Consider the following 26,394-nt stretch of genomic DNA (forward strand, 5'->3'; position numbering starts at 1 on the left):
GCCACCTTTTGGCCTTAGTAATTACCATAGTTGCCCACTCTTCTTGTGTTCCTCCTACCGTCTTCCTTTGTCCTGGCCACACCATGCTGACCACCTCGATATTGTGCGGGGCTTTTTCCTCCACTATCATGGACATCTGTCTGCTATCTAGTTAGTAATTGCAACCCCTCTCCAGTAACCATCAAACATTTTTTTTCTGTGTATAAACCTTTTCTTGCTTTTAAAATAATAGTAGTCTCAAACAATATTAGTCCTTTTGTGATTGATTTATTTCACTCAGCATACACCCACGGCCACGGAGTTGATTCTTTCTCATGCTCTATTAGCCAAAGTAAAACTGCTCTGTGGGGTTCCTGAGACTGTCAGTCTTTGCAAAAGCAAGCGGCCTTCTCTTTCCCCACAGAGCAGCGTTTGAACTGCCAACCTTTTGGTTTGCAACCAACCACTTCACCCACAGTGCAACCCTGGCTCCCTCCACGCAGTATCATGTCCTCCAGCCTCATCTGCATTGTGAGGCATTTCGGGAGGTCCCTGTTCGTCTTTACTATTGCGTAGCGATAGTTTGTGCATGTGCCGGTTGGTTTAGCCGTTCGTCTGTCAGTGGGCCCTTGCCTTGTTTCCATCTTTTCGCTGCTGTCACTCATACTGCAATGAACAGGGTTCTGAAAATGGCTACGGCCCTTATTTCTTTGGGGGCACATGCCCAGGGTGGGATAGCAGGGTCATACCGCATTTTTATTTCTAGCTTTTTAAGGAAGTGCCATACAGTTTTCCACAGTCATGGTACCATTTTACAACTCCACCAGCAGTGCGAGCGAGGAAGACTTAAGCTCTGTCTCACCACACTAGCCTTTGTCATTTGCCTTTTGGGGACCACTGCCATTTTTGCAGCGGTGAGATGGTATCTCGCTGTCATTTTGATCTGCACATCTCTGGTGACTAACAGGAGCTTTTCTTCACGTGGGTGTTAGCAGCCTCAGTGTTTTCTTTAGTGCCGTGTCTGTTAATGGCCTTTGTTCATTTTATGATCGAATTGTTGTCTTTTGGTGTTGAGCTCTTGGACTTGGTACAAATGTTAGAGGGCAGACCCTTGCTGCATACGTCACAGCCAAGCACCTTCTCCAGCCGGTCGGTTCTCTTTTTGACCCTCTCGGAAAGGCCTTTGGGTGAGCTGAAGTATTTTTAGGACTTCTCACTGATCTGCGTCATCTCCTGCTCTCTGTGCATTTTCAGTTTTGCTTGGTATTCCATTTATACCATAGAGTAGGTCCCTGAGAATCATCCCTACATTTTCTCCCATAATCTTTATGGGTTTTGGTTGTCTGCTGAGAACTTTGATCCATGTTGGGTTAGTTTTGTGTGGGGTGTCAGCTGTGGGTCCTGTTTCATGTTCTACAGTCAGACATCCACTTTTGCTAGCACCATTTGTTGTAGAGCTGCCTCATCCCTACTCTTAGGGGACTTTGGTCCTTTGTTGAAGATCAGCGATGTGGGGATTCTCACGCTGTCCTCACTACCGCGGTGGCGGTATCGGAGGTTGCGAGATGGGGTAGTGGGAAACCTCCTCCTCTGTCCCTTTTCTTCAGCAATGCTTTGCTTCCTTTCCATGTAAAGTGGCTGGTTGTGTCTTCAGCTCATTACAGCGTGCCGCTGGAGTCTGGCTCAGGATTGCATTCTAGCTATATGACCCTGTGGGTGGTATTGCCACAGCAGTCTTCCTATCCGTCTCCACGGGAGGTTTTCCCATTTACGTAGGTCTTTGGGGGTTTCTTGCTGTAGTGTTTTGTAGCTTTCTTCATATAGGTCTTTTTTACGCCCTTGTTAGACTTATTTTAAAATATTTTTTCTTTGGTGGGTGGAGTGGGTGATTGTAAATGCTATGGTTCTCTTGCTTTCCTTTTCAAAGTTCTCTTTGTTGCTATCAAGCAATCTACCTGATTCTTGTGGGATGATCTTCTACACTGCTACTTTGCTCAATCCTTCTATTAGTTTCTGTTGTCTTCTGCCGGAACCTTTGGGATTTCCCATGTAGAGGGGCATATCATGTGTAAATAGGGTTAGCTTTCCTTCTCCCTTGCCAATCAGCATGACCTCTATTTCTTTTTCGTGCCTTATCACTCCAGCCAGGACGTCCAGTCTGAGGCTGCGGAAGTGTGATGCTAAAGGGCATCCTTGTCTGGCCCTCAGCAGCCAGGGGAATGATTTTAGGCTCTCTCCCACGAGAATGATGTTGGGCCATGGCTTTGTCTAAGTGCCCTTGATTCTGTTGAGGAATTCCCTTCTATTTCTGTCTCGCTGCGATTTTTAAAAATCAGGAATGAGTGTTGCATTTCATCAAATGCTTCTCTGTATCGATTGAGATGTGCGCATGTTTTCCCCCTTTCACTTGTGTGATGGATTGCATGGATTGATTCTCTAATGTTGAGCTGTCCCTGCATACCCGAAATGAATCCCACTTGGTTTTTCATTTTTGGATCTGCTTCTTATCGGGTGGTCCTACTATCATTTCTTCCTCCAGAAGATGTGTTAGTTCTTTATTTTGGTCACTTGCTGACACCATCCCACCAATCTTCTTTCTTTATGTGATTTGCTGGTGTCTGTTCCCTCTGTAAGGTGTTCTGATGGCTATTTATTGTATGTTTGCTAGGTCCTGATCTTTTGTTTTGATCGATCCAAGTAGGTGAGGCCTTCATACTAGTCAATTTGCTAGCCTGATTGCAACGGAGTTCTTACTACCTACTTCCTGGAGAGTGGGGCAGCTGCTGGTGCGCGAGTATGTGCTCCTTGGTCTTGCAAGGTGTGATAGGTTATTGTGTCAACCTGGCCAATAGGAACATGTGGGATTAATAAGGTCACAGTTTAATTGAAGGGCAAAGAGATAAATGGCTCGGCAAGGCCCTCCCCCCTCTCTCTTGCTCTCTGGTGATTGGACCAGTGTGCAGCTGGTCTCTGCCTCAACTTGTGAGCTACACTACCTGTGGGACACCCAACCCACGGATCGTGTCACTAGAGCTTGAGGTTCCTTTAAGACCTGCTTCGCCACACTGCTGGTGTGTACATTGCTTGAGCTTGAGGCTGGTGGATCCTGTTATCTTGCATTGCTTGAGCTCAACATCCCATCTGGGCCTGCTTTGCTAAGCTCTTGAGCTGCTGAATGTTGGTGACCTGTCGTGCTGTTTGCTGCCTGTGGGCGGACTGCCTGCGTTGCCTGAGGGAAGACTCAGCTGTCTGCTTCCTTGACTTTGGACCCAGCAGCCCTCATGAGTTGAAGGACTTCCAATCTATTAACTATTCCACTGAGCTCTCTGGACTAATTAGCTATTATATTCCTTTGTGATACACACACACATATTCATAAGTGTCCTGGTTTTGCTTCTTTAGAGAACTCTGCCTAATACTCAAGGTAACTAAGGATGTCCCTCAGAATGCAATATCTTGCAATGTTCCTCCGTTTCTTGCTCTACTCCATTTTCTCTCCCATCCACCTGGCCGACAAAGTACACGATGGTCGAGCAGCTTCTAAGCAGCAGTGTGGTGGCTGAGGCTAGTTTGGTTTGCCACACGTCCATTATTTCAGCCGGTCCAGGAACGAGTCCAGATGATACAGAACGCTCATTACTTACAGCAAGAAGGGCCTATTTGCACGAGCTTTCCGATCCTCAATTCCCAAGGACAAGAAGACCAAGACCAGGTAAACCCTGCGATTTACCTGGGGCTTCTGGGAAACCCACCCATGCTCCCTTCTCCAGAGAGACATTATCTTTATAACTCTGGACTGTACACAAATCCCCTTCATGGAATGTTGACCTCGTCTTTATCCTTTCATGGAAATAGCTCGAAGGTCAAGAGAGGAGGGATGGGAACAGGAAACTCTGCGAAGTGATGGCACGATGTGGAGTTTGCCGGCCATGACATGAAATGAGATGCGCGTCACTGTCGAATGGAAAACTGATCTCTCTGTCAGCCTTCACCCAAGTCGCAAGAAGAAGTTAGGAAAAAATAAGTCGGAAGGACAGGACCTTAAAAAAAAATCAATGCAGGAAAAAAAAAACATGGCAGGATCGTGTGACATAGTATTGGCTTTGGTTGTCCTTCACTTGCGTGCTCCTCCAGTGCCCTCCTTTGCATGGATTTCTTGTGCCGACCCCCATTGTGTAGATTGTTTTCCCTTCACCCAAGTGGATGTGTGTCTGCTCTCCAGTCGGTGACCTTCAGAACTTAGCTGTGGAGGAATGGGAAAGAGCCATGGAGAATTGGTTCCCAACACGCCCCTTCTTCCACTTTCCTTTTTCATTCCCCACTTCCATTTCCCGAGCTCAGAATTTTAATACTTGAGACAGCCAGCCTCCATCTCCCAGCCAACATCCGTCCGATCCTCTCTGCCTCCATGCGCTGGTTGCTGAGACCCATCGAGTCTTTCCAGAAATGCATTCTCTCTTCTCAAGTCCCCTGAGGATCTGGAGGGTAGGAGCAGAGTCATGCCGATCTTTTTTGCACGCCCTGACTCCAACCCTAAAACTAAGGACAGTTGTGAGTGGACAATCGAGGTTTTATGATGGATTTGTTTGTGTTCTTTTCCCCCTAGTTACTTTCTTGGCTTAGTTGTGTGTCACTGTTGTTGATTGTTATGGAGTTGACACCAACTCACGGTAACCTTAGGATAACAGGATAAAACATCGTGCAGTTCTGTACCATCTTCATAAGTGTTTCCATGTTTGAATCCATTGTTTCAGCTTTTGTGCCAATCCATCTCAATACAAATTTCTGTTGTGGGCTGGATTCACTAGGGAAGCAAAGCAGTGGGGAGATATATATATATATAGATACACACACACACACACACACACACAGTCTCACAGTCACAGAAGCATGAAAGTCTAATCCAGGCAGGTTCCAAGTTTGTGGGTCAGATGCTAAACTGGACCCATGTAGTTATAGTAGCTGTTGAGCTTACAACCTGCAGGAAGATGACAAGTTGGTGGCTGCAGAGGCAAATGAATACAAGGCCACCAGGTTAGGCTTGTGACGGGAGAGGCAGATGGATCCAAGGTCGACAAGTCAGATGACAGGTAGCTGACAGCTCAGAATTGGCGGGAAATATGATAGGCGATTAGCTCAAGCCCAAAGACCTGAAGGTCTATGTGCCAGATGCAAGATTTAGACCCAGCCTAAAAGTAGGCAAGCTTTCAAACATCGTCTGCTTCTAGTAGAAGCGGACAACATGCTTGAGGAACTTCCTTTCACTAGCATCAGAGCTGTGACCTGAGTGAGGGCACTGTACCCCATCCTAATCTTCTTACAAGTGATTGGCTGTTCCCAGCAAATCCCATTGTGTTTGACTATCTCATGGGGGATTACTAGGTCTTAAGTGACAAACTATGGAGAATCCTGGTCCAGCCAAGTTGACACAAAACCTAACTCTCATACTTTCCTTAATTTCCATTGACCCTCTATTTTGTCAGATGTATTATCATTTTCCAGCCATTGGCCTTTTTTGAAAGCTACACAAAGTAAGCCCGTCAGGGTCTCACCATCCATGCTTGTAAGAAATATTCTGGCTGTACTTCTTCTAAGACTGATTTGTTGGTCCTTCAATATTTTTCACTAACAACTCAACTCAAATGCAGTAATTCTTTTCTATCTTCCTTTTAAAAGGTTTTACTGGCATCTACTTCACATATCATACAATTTAATCATTCACTTATATTAAGATTTGTGCAATCATCACCACAGTCAATTTCAGAACATTTTCTTCTCATGCTCATTGTTGTTATTAGCTCCCCATTTCCCCCCAGCCTCCCCTGCCATGCCCTATTGAGTTCCTGTCTCTATAGAGCTACCTATTCTGGATTTCATATACAGAAAATCATACAAAACATAATCATACAAACACCCTCCAAAAAAAACAATGACACATACAACAAGAAAAAAAACAATTAAAGAGAAAGCAGAAAATATTAAAAACAAAAACAACTTTAAAATGGGTCAAAAGGGAGATCCGCTGATGCTGTGACATGTTAACTTAACCCATCTGCCATGATTGACTTTACATGCTCTCTGTGTGAGAGCAATGCTATTCACAGCCCTGGACCACGGTCTGAGGAGATTCACCAGGGACGCGATCCATGTGGGGACTCTGCAAACGGATTTTGGGCTTCCACTGTCACCCATAGCCCCTGCAAGCCAGGTGTTCACAAGTTAAGCTGACACTGTTCCCTCCTTTGGATTTAGGGCTTATTGCTTACAATCCTAGATCACACAGGCTGGTGTGCTTCTTTCATGACAACTTAGTTGATACCTCACTTAGATGGCGGCTTGTTTAAAGACAAGTTTATTAAAAGCTACTCTCCTGCTAGCCGGGTACCATCTGGTTTCTTCACCACACTATGCTGTAGCCTCCAAGCCTGCCGTGCTCTCTTCATGGGGGCGAGCATCGAGCAGGGCCATGTCATAAGAACTAACTGTTCTTGGTTTGGGCTAGAACCACGTGCAAGACCCAAATCTATTCATATATCTATGGATTTTGTGTTTCTGTTTTACTTTATAGCTATCATTATCATTTTATAATAGAGAACATTATAAATCACACCCCTGGGCATATTGATAGTGTCATTAATTTAACCAATGGTACAGAATTTAAAACGCTGTTGAGAAAAGGAAATTATACAAATATAGGGCCATCTCAGGTTGTAATGCAGGAATTGTTTCCTTATACGGGTTAAGTGACCAGACACTATTGACACAAACAATGGGGATTGGTGATAGGGCACACTTTCAATAACACTCATTCACAAAGGCAGGGTCATGCCTACAAGGTTAATCCATGTCTTGAGAAAGCACAGCGGGCATTAAAATAGTAACTAGATGGTAGTCCTAGGCCACCATTCAGATTCAAGATCCCAACCAAAGTCCAACGACGGCCAATTCCATCCCCTCAGGACAGCAGGCATCGGCTTCTTCTCACACTACGGTGTTCCAGGCTCAAGTCCAAGGGGGTCAGTCAGTTCCGTAAATCTGCTACAGGTGACTTTGAGGTAAGCCCAGTTCACTTAGTGGGGTTTCCACATTGGGTCCTTCTGGTGTGGCTTCTGAAGGCTGTTGTGTGCCTTCAGAGGACAGAGTCTAAAGTCCCAGTAGTCTACAGCATACAGCCTGAGTCACCAAGGGCTGGCTAGAAACCAGGTCAGAAGTGTCCAAGGGGGGACATGTGTTGTTGTTGTTAGGGGCCCTGGTGTCAGTTCAGTGACCCTCTGCACAACAGAACAAGGCACTGCCCGGTCCTCACGACCTTCACATTGTCCCTCTGCTGAGTCCATGGTCTCAGCCACGCAGCCCTGGGCATATTCTCCCTTTAGGGTCTATAGCACAAGCATTTTTCCCAATGGGAGGTTGCTGCTCTAGGTTTACTCACCCACAGAAATGTAATCACCTTCTTCAAGTCATACCTGCTCGCCTCCCCTCAAGATGACATGACCTGCGAGCAGAAGTCTGCCTTCTTCTTGGTGTCTACCCTTATAGTAGTGGACTCATACAAGATTTGACCTTTTGTGATTGACGGTTTCCAGGTCCATCCATGTCCTGAGGTATTTCCTGCCTTCTTTTTCTATTATCCAAACTTCACCTCCGCAAGAGGCAATACGTAGGCTGCAGGAGGAGACTAGATATCCTCCTGCAGCTGCAGAGGCTGCAGCCCAAGAGCGGCAGGTAGACAAGCTGGAGGCTGAACGCATCCAAGGTTCGTAGGTAAGGCTTGTGATTGGAGAGGCAAATGCATCCCAGGTCACAGGTCGGTTCTGCTGCGAACTGAAAACTCTGAGGTCTGAGTCCAACCTGGTGACCTACATCTGAAATACCAGCCACGGAAAACGCTAAGAAGCACAGTTCTACTCAACACACTGGGGGCCACCCGTGAGTTGGAATAAACTCTATGGTAACTAACTATCTTAGGGGAAGGTCAATACTTTTCCTCCAGATTTCTTCACTCAGCACCTGGACCCAAATGCAAATGGCTATTTGTGACTGAGAGGTGACAACTTCTACCTCCAGCCAACAAAGGCTACATATGAAGTCCTGCCCAGATGAAAAATGTCCTGGTTTCCCGTTGTAGTTAAGAAAAAAGAGCAGAGGGTAAGAAGTCTAAGGGCGATGGCTTAGGTTTGTAAATTCAGAAACTGAGTATTACCCTGCTCAAGGTGGACTGTTTTGATTTAAAAGACGCAAGCACACAAGAGGTAGATGCACAAACCAGTACAACGAGAATAGTTACGAGCACAGGTGAAGGGCAGTCTCTGCTACAGGAAAAGCTGCTCTTATTCAGAAACCAAACCAAAGGCAGCAGACTGAACAAAGAACCTTGACGAAGAACAAACGGAGGTCGCTAGATGTCAGGTATTTGTTTCAGGCCCTGGGGAGAAAAAACAAGCAAATATAAAAATGAGAGTACAACCTCTACTTTTTAAAATGTGTGTCCACGAGGCCTGAGTGCTAAAACTCAAACTCCTGCTCGCTGAGTTTCTCACTCTAAGCGTCATGTTCTCTCTCCCACATCCTCTCTTTATTCTGAACAGTTACTTAGTCTTAAGCCTCTTAATTACAGTCACACATTCCAGACTGGCCTTCTTGGACTTACTTAAACTGTTCGGCTAATGTACAAGACACACTTGCTGACCACCTGTAGTTCTGGATGACTTGATTCATGTTTGTCTTGTTTCTAAGCTCGCGGAGAAAGGCCTCACTCTTTCCTGTGATCTCCTTTTGATTTATTCTACTGACTTTTTCATAAAATAAATATATACCTGGTTTAAAGCCAAGGAGCCTGGTGGTGTAGTGAGTTACACGTTGGGTTACCAACCACAAGCTAGCACTTCGAAACCACTAGTCATTCCATAGAAGAAAGATGAGGTGTTCTATTCTTGTTAAAAAAAATGAGACCCCCACTATCATGATCCCAATTCTGCCTTACAAATCAGGCTAGACCAGAGGATGTACACTGGTACAGATAGGAACTGGAAACAGGGAATCCAGGACAGATGATCCCTTCAGGACCAGTGGTGAGAGTGGTGATACTGGGAGGGTAGTAGGAGGGTGGAGTGGAGAGGGGGAACCGATTATAAGGATCTACATATAACCCCTCCCTGGGGGATGGACAACACAAAAGTGGGTGAAGGGAGACATCGGACAGTATGAGATATGACAAAATAATAATTTATAAATTATCAAGGGTTCATAAGGGAGGAGGGAGCCGGGAGGGGGACAAATGAGGAGCTAATGCCAGGCGCTTACATAGAGAGCAAATGTTTTGAGAATGATGAGGTTAACAAATGTACAAATGTGCTTTATACAATTGATGTATGTATGGATTATGATAAGTTATAAAATCCCTCAATAAAATGATGGGGAAAAAAAGAGTTTATGCGTTGGAAATGCATAAGGGCAGTTCTACCCGGTCTTATAGGGTCGCTTGGAGTAGGAATTGATTCACCGGCAATTGGCGGGTTTTTGTTTATTTTAAAGTCAATTGCAAAAGTACAGAATGAAAAGCTCATTTAACTCCCATCTACATGACTTGTGGACTTGACTGGAGGTCATGGGGAACAGGTTAGATATGAGGTTCTGTGTTCAAAGCCTTCAAATCCAGGGCCCAAATTGGTTGTGGCACTCTAGACTGCCCAAGTGATTGCATCTCACCAACCTCTACTACAGTGGCTCTCCACCTTCCTCATGCCGCGACCCTTTCACACAGTTCCTTATGTGGTGGTGACCCCCAACCACAAAATGATTGTCGTTGCTACTTCGTAACTGTCCTTTTACTACTGTTATGAATCATCATGTAAATATCTGAAAGGCAGGATGTATTTTCATTGCCACAAATTGAACATCATTAAAGCATAGTGATTAATCACGAAACAACATGTAATCATATATTGTGAAATATTTATGTGTGTTCCCACGGTCTTAGGTGACCCCTGTGAGAGAGTCATTCAACCCCCAAAGGGGTTGTGACCCACAGGTTGAGAGCCTGACGACCCTGTTCTACTATATTCTAGACATTGTGACTACAAAGGGCTAAAGATACTGAATGCCTTAAGGGTGGGCAGTGTCTGCCCAGAGCTTCTCAAGTCAAATGCATTAAGTAGCATGAATTCACAGTTGGCAGCCGAAGCATTTATAAAAAAAGAAGAAAGAAATGTAGTTAAAGAAGTCAGTGAACCCAACTGAAATAATATCACTTTTATCTCAGGGCAGGGTCCTGGTGTACAGTGGTTAAACGCTCAGCTCTAATTACCTTGCCCCCCTTTGGGTACAGTCGCTCTGTGGGACCTTCACAGCCTTGGAAACCTTAAAGGGCCATTCTACCCTGCCCTACGGGGTTGCTGTGAGTTGCAATGGACTCAGTGACAACGGGTTCGGATTTCTGGTGTCACAGTTTTATCTCAGGCTACCGAAACCTCAAACGCACAAAAACCAACCCCTACTGCTCTCGAGCCCGACTCAGTGGCCACACGACAGGGTGGAAGCACACCCCTAGGTCTCCGCGCCCGTTACTCCCCCCACATGCTAGCTTCCAACCTACGACCCCTGGCCGGTTGTCAGTCTGGCGCTAATTTGCCGCGCCACCAAGGTTCCTCTCGAAGGGACCGGGCGCCTTGAACTTTTCGCGACCGGGTGGGCTCCGCACCGGCAGCACCTCCAGCGCCGGGAGCCCGCGCTGACGAGGACCCGGGCGGGGCCATCCTCGCCGCGCCGCAGCAACGTCCCGCCCCAGCAACGCCCCGCCCCAGCAACGCCCCGCCCCCACGGAGCCCCGGAATCCCGCCTCCCATTGGCTGCGGAAGGAAAGGGTAGGCCAATCAACTTAGCGGTAACTTCCGGCTCTCGGGATCACTTCCGCCACGGGGGTCAGGCTCCGCCCAGTTTGCCCGGCACCGCTCGCGCGGCTGGAGTCAAGATGGAGGAGTATGCGCGAGAACCTTGGTGAGTCTTATCCGCTGCCCTTGCCTCTCTCCTGTCCCCCTGCCCACGCCCGCGTCCTCCCCGCCCCACTCCCCCGAGGTGCTCGCCGAGCTCGGCGGCGGGCTCGTCGTCACGGGCTTGGTGACCGCGGACTGAGTGCGCTTGAGCGGCCAGTGGGGTTTATACCACCCGGGCCGCGTGAGGCAACGTTGCTGCCACAGCCCAGCACCCAGTGACCTTGCGGTGGGTGATCAGAGCATCCAGGCTGGCACTGGGTGGAGTCTCGGCGTCTCCTGGCCGTCCAGGGCACAGTCGGCCTTGTGCGGGGCCAGTGGTACTTGGTGACCTTGGACGCGTCCCTACGCCTCGCGGGCTTTGAGCAATGGGAGGATGGCCTCAAACGGTGTCACACGCTTGAGACTTTCGTGTCGTCATAGGTGTCCGCAGGGCGAGGTATTTCGGATGAATGGAAAATACGTGCTCTTTATCCAAAAGGTTCGACTGGAACCTTCTGCACACGCTTAGCATTCTCCCTTTGCGAGAGTACCAAGCAGACATCTGGAGAATAGAAAACGTGGCTTGCGTGCCCTAAACAGTCAAGGGCAGAAATTCATTCATTCTACATGTACTGATGGAGAGGCCTGTGTCCAGGCATTGAGGCTCAAGGACTACACGAATACACCAGGCGCTTCCAAACAAGACCCCTTCCCACCTTATATCAGACCCGAGTGGACAGAGTAGAACCAGGCCCTTCCTTCATCTTTCAGGACCAGTTCTTGCTCCCTCCAGCGTTGGGTGGGGTCCAGCCTTTGAAATAGCAGGCAAGCATTTACCATGGGGCCATAAGTAAATTATAAAATGATGCAGTTGCTTCCAGAGACAAGGTCTTTGCTGCCTGGGTTTCAGGCTTTTGAAAGTGAAAAGTCAGGTCTTGTTATTTGGGCTCACTCATTGTGTATAGAGCAAGAACTGGGGTGTCCTCATGCTGTGAGGGTCCAGAATTTCAAATTACTGCCTTGCAGATGCCTTAGCACAGCGGTTCTCAACCTGTGAGTCGCCACGCCTTTGGGGGTTGAACGACCCTTTCACAGGGGTCGCCAGATTCATAACAGTAGCAAAATTACAGTGATGAAGTAGCAACCAAAATAATGTTATGGTTGGGGGTGGGGTCACCACAACATGAGGAACCGTTTTAAAGGGTCACGGCATTAGGAAGGTTGAGAACCACTGCCTTAGAGACAAGAATGTCTGATTCTTCATCTCATGAGCTTTGGGCATGCTGTCAGAAGGGGCCGGTCCCTGGAGAAGGACATCTTGCTTGGCGAAGTAGAGGAGGAAGGAAAGAGGAAGGCCCTCAAGGAGTTGGATGGACACAGTGGCTGGAACCGTGGTTTCAAGCATAAAGACAGTTGTGAGGCTGGCGCAGGACCAGGCAGTGTTTCATTCTGTTGTGCATCCGATAGCACCTAACAGCCACCTTGCAAATATGTAGCCCTGCTGCTTGCTTTGTGGCCCTGTACCTTCAGTAGGATGCAGGTCTACGAGTGGCCTTCAGAAAGGTGGTGGGGAAATTCCAGCACCTTTTCATGCTTTTCCCCACAAGTTTGGGGAGGTCCCTTGTATGTTTCAGCTCCTCCCAGCTCTTCTCCCCTTTTACTGACTGGTACTCCCATGGGAGCCCTGGGCACAGCCCTACACGTCTTCAGCTGTTATTGTAGAGTGGATACTGACACAAGTTGAAAATCAAGTCAAGTGTTCTGCTTTGTTGAGTTACAAAATGTATCTTTTTTAGTCCATTATAGTAGTGCTTCTCAATCTTTTCATCTGGAATCCCCTGTGTGTCTTGCTGAACCATCAGATTTTGATTTGGTGAGTTTGGAACAGGAACCTGTGAGTGCGGGTTAACAAACTCCCAGGTGTTGCTCGTGTTGTTGCTCTCTGGCCTACCCTTTGGGGAGCAGAGCCCCAAAGCATGCTGCTGCTCACTGAATTATAGACTCCATGCATCATGTGGTGTGATGGTTCAGTGAGAGGATTGTCACTTTAACGTGGGGCACAGGAAGATTTATACCTTTCTACCTGTTTTCTTTTGGCCAATGTATTTTAGGTATGTGTTGCTAGGGTGCTGAAAAGGTTTCAGCAGAGCTTCCAGACCAGCAGTTCTCAACCTGTGAGTCGCGACCCCTTTGGGAGTCGAATGACCTTTCACAGGGGTCACCTGATTCATAACAGTAGCAAAATTACAGTTATGAAGTAGCAACGAAAATAATTTTATGCTTGGAGGGGGGTGGTCACCACAACATGAGGAACTGCATTAAAGGATCTGGCATTAGGAAGATTGAGAACCGGTGCTCCATGCTAATATGGATTAGGAAGAAAGGCCTGGTGATGGATTTGCACAAATCAACCACACAAACCCCTCTGGACCACATGGCCTGGCCTCCCCCTGATGGTGGAAGTAATGTAGGACCACAGCGATTTGTTCCATTGCACACTGAGTCTCCATGAGCCAGAGGCTGACGCCATGGCAGCACAGAACTACATGAGCTAGTCAGTCTGTACAAGGCTCTTCTTCTCTTCCTGATAAAAATACATAACTCACCTTCATCAGCAGCAACAGAATAATACACTGGGTTCACAAGGTTATGTGAGCAGGTAGGGTTCCTATGGGCTCCTACAGCATTTGTCCTTTGGAGTATGTAAAAGGGATTTTTTTCAAACCTGTATTGACCTCTCGAGTGGATTGAAGTTGTCGAGGATTTAATTTTGCGTGGGCATCCACAATCAATGCTCATGGAAGCACTCACTCCTATCCAGCTGATTCTGACTCACAGTGACCCTGTAGAACAGAACTGCCCCTGTGGGGTTCCCAGACCTTAGCTCTTTACAGGAGTAGAAAGTCTCGTCTTTCTCCTTAGGAGCAGCTGGTGGTTTCGAACTGCTGACCTTGTGGTTAGCAGCTCAGTGTGTAACCCTGGTGATATACTTGAACTAATCAACCACAGAAAGCCCTATGGATCACAATGGCCAATCCTCACCTGATCATGGAGGTGATGAACTCAAACTACACAATGGCCAAGAAATCAAGCCTGCACAAGATGACTTTCAAATGTTGGTGTCACTTTGATGACTAAGGTGTTCCTGAGCCAGTCATGATTTTGAAAGTTGGACCATGATAAGGAAGACTTCGTAAGAATTGGTGCTTTTCTTACAGTGTTGGCAAAGAATATTGAAACTACTGTGGACTGCCAGAAAAACAGTCAGCTCTGTCTTCAAAGTACAGCCAGAATACACCCGAGCAGTGAGGTTGGCTTCTCTGGTACTTTGGACCTGTTTTCAGGAGAGAGCGGTTTCTGGGAGAACATCATGCTTGATAAAGTGGAGGGTCAGTGAACAAGGAAGGCCCTCAGGTAGATCGACAAAGTGGCTGCCACAGTGGGCTTGCCCAGAATGACAACGGTTGTGAAGATGGCTCCGGCCTTGGCAGTGTTCGGTTCTGTTGTATCGGGTCTCTAGGAAGCCTGGTGGTTACATGTTGAGCTGCTAAGTGCAAGCTCTGCAGTTCTACCCTGCCCAACAGGGTCACTATGGGTCAGAATGGACTCCATTACATGAGTTGGGTTTTTGTTTTGTTTGTTTTTTGACATAAGGTCACTGTGAGTGGGAACAGACTTGACAACACCTAATAACAATAGTGATCTGGAGGTGTAGTTGCTAACCCAAAGGTCGGCAGTTTGAGCCCATCAGCTGCTCTGCAGGAGAAAAATGAGGCTTTCTGGTCATGGAAAGATTTATAGCTTGGAAAAGCCAAAGGGGTGTTTCTGCTCTGTCTGGCAGGGTCTCTTTTGAGTCAAAATCAACTTAATGACAATAAGGTTTTTGTTTTTTTCTTTTGGGGGGGGTGTTGTTTTTTGGTGTATAGTGACTTGAATGGGAATTTAACTACTCAACTGTCTTATAATCCAAGCTCCTAGAATAGTTCTGTTCTGATCAGATTACGTGATATGTCAGATTGCTATATAGATGGGGTCCTATATTTGGAAACTAGGTTTATATATTTAACTCTAATTATTGGGTTTTAGAATATCCCAGTGTGTTAACTAGAGTTGAAACAAACCATTCTTTTTTTTTTCTAATCATTTTATTAGGGACTCATACAGCTCTTACCACAATCCATTGTGTCAAGCACATTCGTACATATGCTGCCATCATTTTCTAAACATTTTCTTTCTACTTGAGCCTTTGGTATCCGCTCATTTTCCCCTCTTCTCCACCCTCCCTCCCTCATGAACCCTTGATAATCCATTAAACAATTTTTTCCCGTGTCTTAAACTGACTTCACCCACTTGAAACAGACAATTCTAAGGACACCCCGTTTTCTTCTGGAGCCATTGAATCATTTTTTTCAAACCGCTTTATTGGCACTTCTTCCACATCTCATCCCATTCAATAGTCCAATCGTATCAAGGAGAGTTGGACAATCATTGCCATAATCAACTTTAGAACATTTTCTTCTTCCTTGTACTCACTGTAACTAGTGTAATTATTATTTTTAATTATGGTCAAAATATACACAATGAAACGTTCTCCAATTCAACAACTTCTGCATTTATAATTCACTGCCATTGATTATACTCTTTGTGTTGTGCAACTATTGATATCTTTTTCCAAACTTTTCTACCCCATTAACATAAAGTCAACACCCACTAAGCAGCAAATACTCTTCCTCCTTCACCCATGGTAACAATTGGCCTACTTTGGTTTCTTCTTCTTCTTTTTTTTTTTTTTTTTAGCAGTTTTCTTAATGTAAGTATAAAATCCACATATCACACAGTATTAAAAATAATTGTATATACATCATCAAATTAATTTGAGAGCTTTCCCTCCTCCCTACATCCATTGCTTCCCACCCCCATAAAGCATTGCGTCAGTTATTGTGTGTATGCATCTGCTCCTGAGCTTCATAAACTGGGAACCTAACAGAAACAACAAACAAAAATGAATTGAAACGAAAAAAATAATAATATAGAGATAAAAATAAAGAGGAAGAGAAAAAGACTACTAACTATTTTAAAAGCTAGAGAAGACATTTCTGTTGTGGAACAAGTAAGAAATATGTAAGCCTAGAGCAAATTCAGATTGGGTCAAGAGGGAGGTCAACGGACCAAGTATTGTATTATACCAGGTTTCGATCTACCATAATCAAGGTTACAAAATAATCTCAGTAAAGTTGCTCTAGTCCCTTGCCTGTGACCAGAGGGGATCTGCTGGATCATGTTGTGGTAACCACCTCCCCCAACCATAAAATTATTGTGGTTGCTACTTCATCACTATAATTTTACTGATGTTATGAATCAGGCGACCCCTGTGAAAGTGTCGGGAGACCCCCAAAGGGGTCATGACCCACAGGTTGAGAACCACTGTGCTAGATGCTTAATCTGACTAGATACTCTGCAGGTGGATTTGGGGGGTCCAGTGCCCCCCCCCCAGCTTTCTACAAATTGGGAAGCTCTGATAACCATTCCCTCGACGTATTTGGATTTTGTTATCATCGTCTTTGGATCACACAGGTTGGTGTGCATCCGGGTGGACTTAGTCGACGCCTCACTTAGGTGGAGTAGCCATCGGCTCTTCATCCTATGGGTCTTAGCTTTAAATTCCATTCCCGTTGGAGGGCTTCCCAGGGACCTAGATCAGCATTGTTGATGGGATTTCCTGTGTGTGTTGGTTTGTTTTGGGCACCAAAAGCCAAACCTTCTGCCATGGAGTCAGTTCTGACGCCTGGCGGTCCTCCACAGGATTTCCGAGATTGTAGGAAAGCAAGGAGTAGCCAGGCAGCTTTCCACACACCACCCAACATATTAGGGACAATCAGGGTCCCGTGATTGGATCAAGCGCTGCTAAGAGTTGGGAGTTAGTGCTAGTTTTCTTTCTGGCTTAGAGGATTGGGGGTTGAAAAGTCTATATTTTGTCTGTGATTTACAGGCCAGTGCTACTGGCCAGAGTGGACCCTGAAATAGAACCTGGTGCTAGGGACTGGGTTAAGGTGTTGTGGATCCTAAGTCCCGTCTTTTTCTCCTACGTTCCCAGCCCCTGGCGCATCGTGGACGACTGCGGTGGAGCCTTCACCATGGGCACCATAGGTGGTGGTATCTTCCAAGCCATCAAAGGTTTTCGGAATTCGCCAGTGGTAAGTGGGCGGCGGTTTTGTTTTCCATCATCGTGTAAAATTGTTATTGGCAGCGTCATTCATGGCCCCACCCATGGGTTGGAAAATGGGTGCTTTTTCTAATACGTTTGTTTCCCTGTAGGGAGTCAACCATAGACTACGAGGGAGTCTGACAGCCATTAAGACCAGGGCGCCACAATTGGGAGGTGAGCAGATGTTTCCCATTTGTTCTCTCCCTGTTTGTGTAACGATGGAGCTTTTCTTCTTGTTGAGATTGTACCAATTAGTGATCTTGGTCTTCTCTAGATAATATCCCTGGGGCTCTTTTTGTTTGTTTTCTGGTTTCTTGCAGAAGTTCATTTCATTTGACCGCTGTATTCATCTGAAAAGCTTATCTTTGCCCTTTAAAGTATTGGTGTTTTGTTGTTTGTTTTCCCTTAACCGGAAGGAGTATGGTGTCTTGAAGGTCGGGTTTGTCAGTTGGGAGAGGTCGCTTAAAGCTGAGAGAAAGTGGTCTGAACTTGGGCTTTCAGGAGAGAGCCGCTGAGCAGACTGATGGGGCTCTTCTCCAAGTTAGCTTTCAGATATTTGTAGCAATAGAAGCAAAATTTGAAAATGTTCTGTCCATTACACTACATCTTTTAAACCTGGTTATTCCGAGCCTGGAGAAGGAGGGTGCTTTCTTGTTTGAAGTTTTGAGGTTATATTGTTGCAGAGAGGGTGTGTGAGATGAAAAGACTAATTCTTTCCATCCATCACTCCTTAAAAATGTCGGGGGTCAGAAGAGAACCTCTTATTTTGTTTTTTATCGTATTTTACTTGGGAAGACGACCTCAGAGCCACCAGTATTGACGGCTTCTTGTGTGCCAGGTGTGGTGCTAACTGTTGCACAGTATTTATTACCTCATTTAGTCCTCAAATCCGAGAGCTGAGGACTATGATTGCCCCCATCTTCCTGACAAGGAAATGGAAGCTTGGGGGGTGGAGTGATGAGTATGTATCCTTTTCCTTTCTTCCCTGTACACCCTGAAAAGCAGTGATTTTTCCTTTTTTCCCCCCTTTGTTTTAATCACCACCATATTATTCACAATGACATTTAGTGCTACTGTCAGTGCCAAATCCTAAACCTCCAGTGGATGCAGAAGTCCTACTGATTTGTACCTGCTTTTTATTTTGAGTGGCTCCTCCTATCACTTTCTGCGCGATCCGGTCACTGTCAGAGCCCTAAGGAGGCATGGCAACTGAATCTGAGTATTCTGACCCCAGAGTGAAAATGTCATTGGGTACAAATGAAGGCGTGGCTCTCAACCTGTGGGTTGCGACCCTTAGGGGTCAAAGGACCCTTTCACAGGGCTTTCCCAGGGTCACTTGAGAGCATATTTCTGATTGTCTTGGGAACTGAGACACAGGTCTTCTATCTGCCTCCAGGTGGGTCCATCCACATGCAGATCTGCCCACATACAGGTCACCACAAATCGAGAAACTGGATTAAAGGGTCGCCGGCATTAGGAAGGTTGAAAACCACTGAAATACGGGAATCTCAATTCAGGGCGTACTTGACTTAATCCTACTGTAACAATATTGGTTCATTGACTGTGACAAAGGTGCCATGGTCGTGTAGCTGTTAGTCATAGGGAGACGGGAAGATGTGTGTGGGCAGTCTGTACTACCTTAACAACTTTTGTGCAAATACCAGGCTATTCTCAAGCTTCAAGAGTTCGTTGAGAAAAACCATGAACTCAAGGAAGAATGCATAAGTGATGTGGGTGAATTGGAACCGTTCATTTTGAATCCTTGAAACCACCTTGTTTAAGAAAATGATTTGAAAAAGTCTTCTGGTGTCGTGAATTCTAAAACTATTGGATGGCATTTTTCATCAAATTCATTGAGCATTTTAATGAGCTCAAGATCCAGTGGGATAGACAACATGGAAAAGGGACACTTGTGCTCTTAAGGGCTTGTTTTTCTGTAGTGGAAATAAGATGAAGTGCTTTGGACATGTGCGCCTTATTCTTTGAGTACTTCCTGGTCTTGGGGAATGGTGTCTCAGGTCAGTTGCGTACTTTCCCTGTCATAGCCCAGCATGCAGCCATTCTCCAGGAGCCTGGATGTCTTTAGTGTGAGCCCACGTCTGAGAGAGAGAGGAAATACTATATAAATACCCCCTGATGTCCTACATCTATGCACTCACACATTTCTGTATAGCACTAGGTATCCATACGTACTGAAAGGAGTCCCAGGGCCTTAGTGGGTTATGTGTTAGGGTGCTACCCACAAGCTCAGCAGTTCGAAAAGAGAACGATTCACACCCTCCGAAACCCGCAGGGGAAGTTTGACTACTGGGTCGCTCCGAGTCAGAGTGGTCTTGATGGCGGTGAATTTGGTGCACTGGAAACCATGACTGTACGGAGATTTCCAATTCTAGTCTAGCCTTGTGGGTTTTATTCCTTTTGCTCTCCGTGGGCTCCAGCACTTCACGTGGGTGTGCTTATAGCACTCCGCATCCGTTCACCCCCTGGCTCGGCTTCGACTCTATGAGTGCACGGGCACCGCTTCATCTTTGCCGACACAAGCTCTGCACTCATCCATAGAGATAGCCGCCTGCTCGTATGTGGACGTGGGAGACCCAACATTTCATCATTGTTTCTGCTTGTACCATTCATGTGCATCCCTTCTGCATTGGTCTGCCCCTGTAACACTTCCCAGACGAGCTGGGCTGCTCCCATCCTAGGCGATTGTCACAGGGCAAGTGGTCAATGGCACTTAATGAAGAAAGGAAACCATCAGGGTCAGGCAGAGCTATAAATGAGCTAGCAGAAGAAGGGTGGATCTGTGGGTGTGCTGCTTTTTAAACAGGGACACATTCTGAAAGAGGACTTGAATCTTTCCAACCATAGGAAGCCTAGCTTTCCTATAGGCCTGCTTATTTCTTTCAGGCTTTGGGCCATCGCTAATTTTCCAGCTGATATCATTAAATCCAGGATTTTGTTAATAAAGATTCTGTCTCTCGTTCAGTGCTTATTCAAAATTGAATTTGCCTGTATTTGTTTAGAGTATGATTATTTAGAGCAGAGTAAGTGCTATCATTGAAATGTGCTTTTGACTAGAACATTTTATTTATAAGATGAACAGATTACATGCTGTGGGAGGGGTGGTGGGGAGGGAGGGGGAAAAAATGAGGAGCTGTTACCAAAGGCTCAAGTAGAAAGAAAATGTCTTGAAAAGAATGATGGCAACAAATGTACAAATGTGCTTGATGCAATTGATGTATGGATTGTCTTAAGAGCTGTAAGAGCCCCCAATAAAATGATTAAAATTTAAAAAAAAGATTACATGCTTTTTTTTCTTTTTTAATAAGGCAGCTTTGCAGTTTGGGGAGGTCTGTTTTCCATGATTGACTGCAGTATGGTTCAAGTCCGAGGCAAAGAAGATCCCTGGAACTCCATCACGAGTGGTGCCTTAACAGGAGCCATCCTGGCGGCAAGAAGTAAGGCTAGTGGGCTGTCCATGTTGGTGGGAAGAGAGTTGACCTGACTGAGTGAGCACGGGATCTCTCCCCATTTACCTTGCGGTCTTTAAAGCCATTGCAGTCCTAGTAAACGGCGTGAGCGGTCAGTCTACTTAACTTTGCGTGCTGCAGTTTTCTCACCCGTCTCTGAGGTCGGCCATAGTACTTGCCACAAGCAATTGCTGTGAAAAAAGAGCTCATTCGTCTGCTGCATCTTTGAGACAGAACAGCCCAGAATGTTGCTGCTGTTGGACTTTGTGGTCTAGGCCAGATGTTGGCCTACTTTTCCCCTGAAGGGCCAGGTAGTCATTACTGCAGGCTTCTTGGGCCATGTGGTCTTTGCCACAGCCGCTCAAAGCTGCCGGCACAGCATGAAAGCAGCCGTGTTGTTTTAGTAGCTGCCAAGTCACTTCCGGCTGAGCCGCAGCATAGACTGCTCTGAGGAGGTTCCAGGGCTGTGCCCTTGCAGAAGCCGCTCTCCAGGCCTGTCTTCTGAGGAACCTCTGATTTGAACCACTAACCTTTGGGCTAGTAGTTAAATGTTTGGCTGTTTGTACCACCTCGGGACTCTGAAAGCAGCCAAAGACGATAGATAAATGAATGGACATGACCTAATAAACTTTATTTATGAAAATAAGTGGCAGACTGGATTTGCCTTGTAGGCAGTAATTTGCTAACCCTTGGTCTTGACCAATGAGAAAGAGAAAGTTTATAAACAGGGAGGATCACATACCATATGGACAGCTCTTTCCTTTATTATAGCCTACATTACACCAGATTTGTACTGACTTAATTTCTCTGTTATTATTAATCCTCAGATGGACCGGTGGCCATGGTTGGGTCAGCTGCAATGGGTGGCATTCTCCTAGCTTTAATTGAAGGAGCTGGTATCTTGTTGACAAGATTTGCCTCCGCACAGTTTCCCAATGGTGAGTCTTCTTAATATGCAGAGCTATTGCTTCAACATTTTGGAATGGTTTCCCGATGTTTATCAAGAATACATTTTGCTTATGTTTTGATATCTTATAATAGCTGCATCTTAACAGCAGACTGGTTTTATTTGGTAAGGTAGGTAAGACAGTGGTACATTCACTTCATTGATTGAGTTCAGAAAATATTGATTACTGTGAAGAACATAAAACAGGTGGTCGATGTTTGGAAGGCCACTTTAGGGATCACGGGGCAAGTTTCTTTGGGAAGTTCATACTGTCACTTGAATTCTTAGCTAACAAGGGAAATGAAATTGGAGACCAAAATTGTTAGGTGGTCATGGACTGTCAGCTTAGCTGTCATCTTTTGCAGTGTCTTTTTGGTCAACGATTCTATAGCAGAATTCCGACCAAAAGCACAGAATTTCAATTTTTCACGGGCTCTAGATTTTCTGGAGCCATGAGGGCTGGCTGAACCCCTGAACCTATGCTCTGAAATAAGCTTTAAGTGTGTCGTGAGCATTGGGCTCTTTTAAGAACTCTATATGGCACCACAGTGAAGAGAGCAACTTGAAAGAGTCGATAGGAACCTTCGGGGCAAGGAGTTCATGTAAATGGAGGGGAACAGCGCAGAAAAGGTAAGTGAGAATGGTGGCACAGCCCAAAGTCTGTGATGTCATCAGTATCGCTGAATTGAGCACGCAGAAGTGTTTTGATGGGTGTTTTGCTGTATTTATTATCGGTCACAACAACAAAAATTTCAGTTGTCTAAATGAGAATGTGGCCCTGACATTGTAGCCAACTGATGGGGCATAGTGGTGAAAACTTGAACTGTTGAGGAAAGAAATTTGCAGAAAAGTGTGAGGCATGTTGAAAATTATTTTTGGAGCTTGGGAAGGAGTTAGCATCGACTTAGGAATAGATCATACCGCTCAATTTGATTTCCCCGATGCCCCTAGCAAGAGATTCTTGGCGCTTTCCGTGCCCACTGCTTGCTAGATGCCCGTGGAAGGACCTCAGTGACCTGTGGACCGTCTCCCCTGTGTTGTCCTTTGCACTCATTACTCCCCAGTCAGCACGGCTGTGATGGCCGCTTTCCACTCTGCTTCTCATTTGTTTTTACCGTGTTGCTGTGAACAGATACAACATTGAAGTTGTTCTGTGTTTGCAGAACTCCGGAAGCTCCAGTAACCAAATATTTACACTGTCATAGAGAAATTAGCCTTGGTTATTGCCTTCAACTTACTACTTCAGCAGGAATCTGCTTTTGAATGATCAGAGCTTGCTTAGCATGTAGCTATAGCTTAAGAGAAGTACATTTTATTTTACAAAGGAGATGTACTTCTGAAAAGCTATGTCGGAGGGAAGCCTTTGAAAAGTTAGCCATGTTTTCCCAATTAACTTACATGAAAGTTCTTAAAAACAATGAGGGGAAAAGTGAGTTAGGAAGGTATCTTAGTCTGGGTAGACTAGAGAAACAAATCCTTGGACACACGTGTATAAGAAAGAGATTTATATACAAGAGCAATTAAACATGGAGAAAACATCCCAGCCCAGTCTAGATCAAGTCCATAAGTCCGACATTAGCCCATATGTTGGATACCAATCTATAAAGTCTTCTTCAGACTCACGAAACACGTGCAATGATGCCGAATGTAGAAGATCACAGGCCAGTGGGTGGGAAGTCCTTGGATCCAGTGTCATTGGAAACATCTCAGCGCTGGCAGGGGTCTCTGCATCAGGGTGGATCCACGTGTCTTGTCAGCTGCTATGTCTACCAGCTCCAAGGAGGAAGTACCAGATTTCCCAGAATTCTCAGGAGAAGCTATCCCAACACAGAAGCCTCATTGGCTGTGTGACAGACTAGACTTCTCCCCTACCCTCTTAATCCTCAAATTGACAATTATTTATCTACCACAGAAGGTATTTAATTGCGGAGCTTACGATATATGTATAATTACACTGGTACAGATAGGAACTGGAAACACAGGGAATCCAGGACACATGAAACCCCTCAGGACCAGTGGTGAGAGTGGCGATGGAGGGTGGAGGGAAGGTGGAGTAGAAAGGGGGAAACGATTATAAGGATTACATATAACCTCCTCCCTGGGGAACGGACAACAGAAGAGTGGGTGAAGGGAGACATTGGACAGTGTAAAACATGACAAAATAATAATTTATAAATTGTCGAGGGTTCATGAGGGGAGGGAGGTAGGGAGGGAGGAGAAAAATGAGCTGCTACCAAGGGCTCAAGTAGAAAGCAAATGTTTTGAGAATGATGATGGCATGAAATGTACAAATGTGCTTGACATAATGGATGGATGTATGGATTGTGATAAGAGTGGTACGAGCCCCCAATAAAATGATTTAAAAATATATATATTTACCATTAATAGTGTATGATAAAAGCATCACATGAAGGGTGATGTAAAAGAAATTAAAGGTTTTAAGTGTTTGCACTGTCTAGGAAGTGATAAAAGAACTAATTTATAATAAATTCTAACAAGTTTAGCAAGTAAAAGACTATTACCAACATACAAGAAAGTGTAGAATAATAAAAATAATCAAAGACATTTCAAAGAAAAGAAATAAATTGTGTGTTTGGGGGGGTATGATGTTTAGGAACTCTAATATAAATAGACAAAATATGCGAGTGAAAAACAAAGTGGTTTAAACCATTCAATAGAACGGCGCTTATCAGAAACGTAGACCTCCACCTGGTGTACATAAAGAGGTGGTGGTGGGGAACCGAAAGAAAGGAAGAAAGGTACTGAAGTAGTAGCACCATGGTGATCGTGGTGTCATTCACCCAGGGTCCTCTCCAGTTTGCTGTAACGGACAGGTACTGCCTTTACAGTGAGATGCAGCTAAAACTTTGGACTGAAATACTGGAGAAGCCGGGTGGGTGGGGATTTGGGCAAAAAGAAAAAATAAATAAATAAATGAATAAATGAAATACTGGGGGAAGCTTCAGGGAATTTTACCACCTGCCCTTCTCCTTCTTCCCATCTAGATATTTTTTTCAGTCTGTTCTGTTTCCCTGGAGAAAGAAAACAGACCGTTCTCATAAAAGTCTTTTTCTTTCTTTCTTTTTAAGTACCAGAGGCTTTACTTCGGTTACAGGCCCCGGATTTTGAAAACAAAGCTGGAGGACTGCTTGCAGAGAGCTGGGCGGGGCGGGCGGTGTCTTCTCCGTTTCAGACCTCATTCTCCATTCCATGGTTGTGTAAACTGAATTACAACAGACAGCTCTTAAATTTACATGACTAAGATACTTGTGCTTTCTGAAAATAACTATAAATAGCCACTGAAAAATAGGTCAAGAGGTGGGAGAGTCTCAACTGCTAAGAACTTTAAATACCACACTTCTGGTGGCAATGTGCACAACCAAGCATAACACCCATTTACAGTTTCTACTGAACAATTCAGTAAAACCCGGGTTGTGTATTTCACATTGTGTTTTCATGCTTTCTTTACCCACATGCTGCATCACCATTCATTTAGACCAGTGACCTTTCATACAGTTCCTCATGTTGTGGTGACCCCCCAACCATAAAATTATTTTCATTGCTACTTTATAACTGTAATTTTGCTACTGTTATGAATCGGGCGACCCCTGTGGAAGGGTCGTTTGACCCCCAAAGGGGTCTCTGCCCACAGGTTGAGAACCGCTTATTTAGACTCTGCCCATGAGCATTCTCTTTCAAGGAACTGTTGTCAGTTTACCGGCATCTGGATAATTCTTTGTGAGAGCATTATGCTCCAGGCAAACATCTTGATGAAATTTTACTGTTTTGAGAATGATGAGGGTAACGAATGAACAAATGTGCTTTATACAATGGATGTATGTATGGATTGTGATAAGAGTTGTATGAGCCCCTAATAAAATGATCAAAAAAGTGGGGGGGGTGTATTGTTCAGTTTAGCAATGACTCCTTTCAGTCCAAGGTTTCAAGCGTATTTCCGGGCATTAAATTCAGGGATTCCTCCAATTCTACTGGGTCCATTAAGTCTGGTTTCCCTAAGAGTTTCACATTCTGTTTCTTGCTTTCCTCCTTTTGATCAGGATCCATCTCTTGGGTCTTGGATCAAATGGCTCAGTATTGATCACATTCAGGTGACTTAAAAATACATTTGTTTCTTAATCACAGGTCCTCAGTTTGCTGAAGATCCCTCCCAGTTGTCGTCAGCCCAGTTACCATCCTCCCCTTTTGGAGACTATCGACAATACCAGTAAGGACTGCTGCCCTGGATTTAGGCGAAAGAGCTATAGTTCAAGAAGGATTTGGGAAGACCAAGCCACAGTCTGTTTTTAAAACAATGGTGGGACAACTACGCCCATACAGGCTCTGAGAAGACATTGAGCACCTTTCTTTTTCCTATTTAAAGGAACGTGGGGGGAAGTATTAAAGGATGAAAAACATTTATTTATTCACACTTGGATTGCATTTGTGATCAAAATAAATGCCTAGTAGCATCCATAGAAAAATCTCTAGGTGCTTAGAAGATGAAGGAGCAAGGACAGAAACCAGTGACACATGACCACCATTTCCTCGGGGACTGCTCTTCCTGGTTTTGCGTGTGCTGTTATTCAAACAATAAAGACTCCTGGAACTTGCTCTTTCTTTTAAGATAAGTTGTAGAGTTCTACTTTTCACCCGCACATACTTCAAATAAGGCAAAGTGTGTTTCAAGCTGCGTACTTGAGTGTTTAATCCCTCATGCACGTGAAGTGGCTTGTGTAAGAGAAGGGCGATGGGGAATCACAGGCCCACCCGCAGTAAAATGCTGTATGAACACGAGGTGAGGCAATACCCATCCTTTGACAGTGCGAA

The 26,394-nt window shown here is 45.3% G+C and overlaps 1 protein-coding gene across 1 annotated transcript; it reads left to right on the forward strand.

Moving 5' to 3' along the window:
- Window positions 1-10,922: 10,922 nt before the first annotated feature.
- Window positions 10,923-26,190, forward strand: TIMM17A (translocase of inner mitochondrial membrane 17A). Its single transcript, XM_004699801.3, has 6 exons — window positions 10,923-10,974; window positions 17,044-17,143; window positions 17,265-17,328; window positions 20,481-20,609; window positions 21,449-21,559; window positions 25,711-26,190. The coding sequence occupies exons 1-6, from the start codon at window positions 10,949-10,951 to the stop codon at window positions 25,794-25,796; spliced, it is 516 nt and encodes a 171-aa protein (XP_004699858.1). The 5' UTR covers window positions 10,923-10,948; the 3' UTR covers window positions 25,797-26,190.
- The last annotated feature ends 204 nt before the right edge of the window (window positions 26,191-26,394 follow it).

This window comes from Echinops telfairi, unplaced genomic scaffold (genome assembly GCF_000313985.2).
Source record: "Echinops telfairi isolate 266 unplaced genomic scaffold, ASM31398v2 ScPeMD7_7424;HRSCAF=8462, whole genome shotgun sequence".
NCBI classification, from domain to species: Eukaryota; Metazoa; Chordata; class Mammalia; order Afrosoricida; family Tenrecidae; genus Echinops; species Echinops telfairi.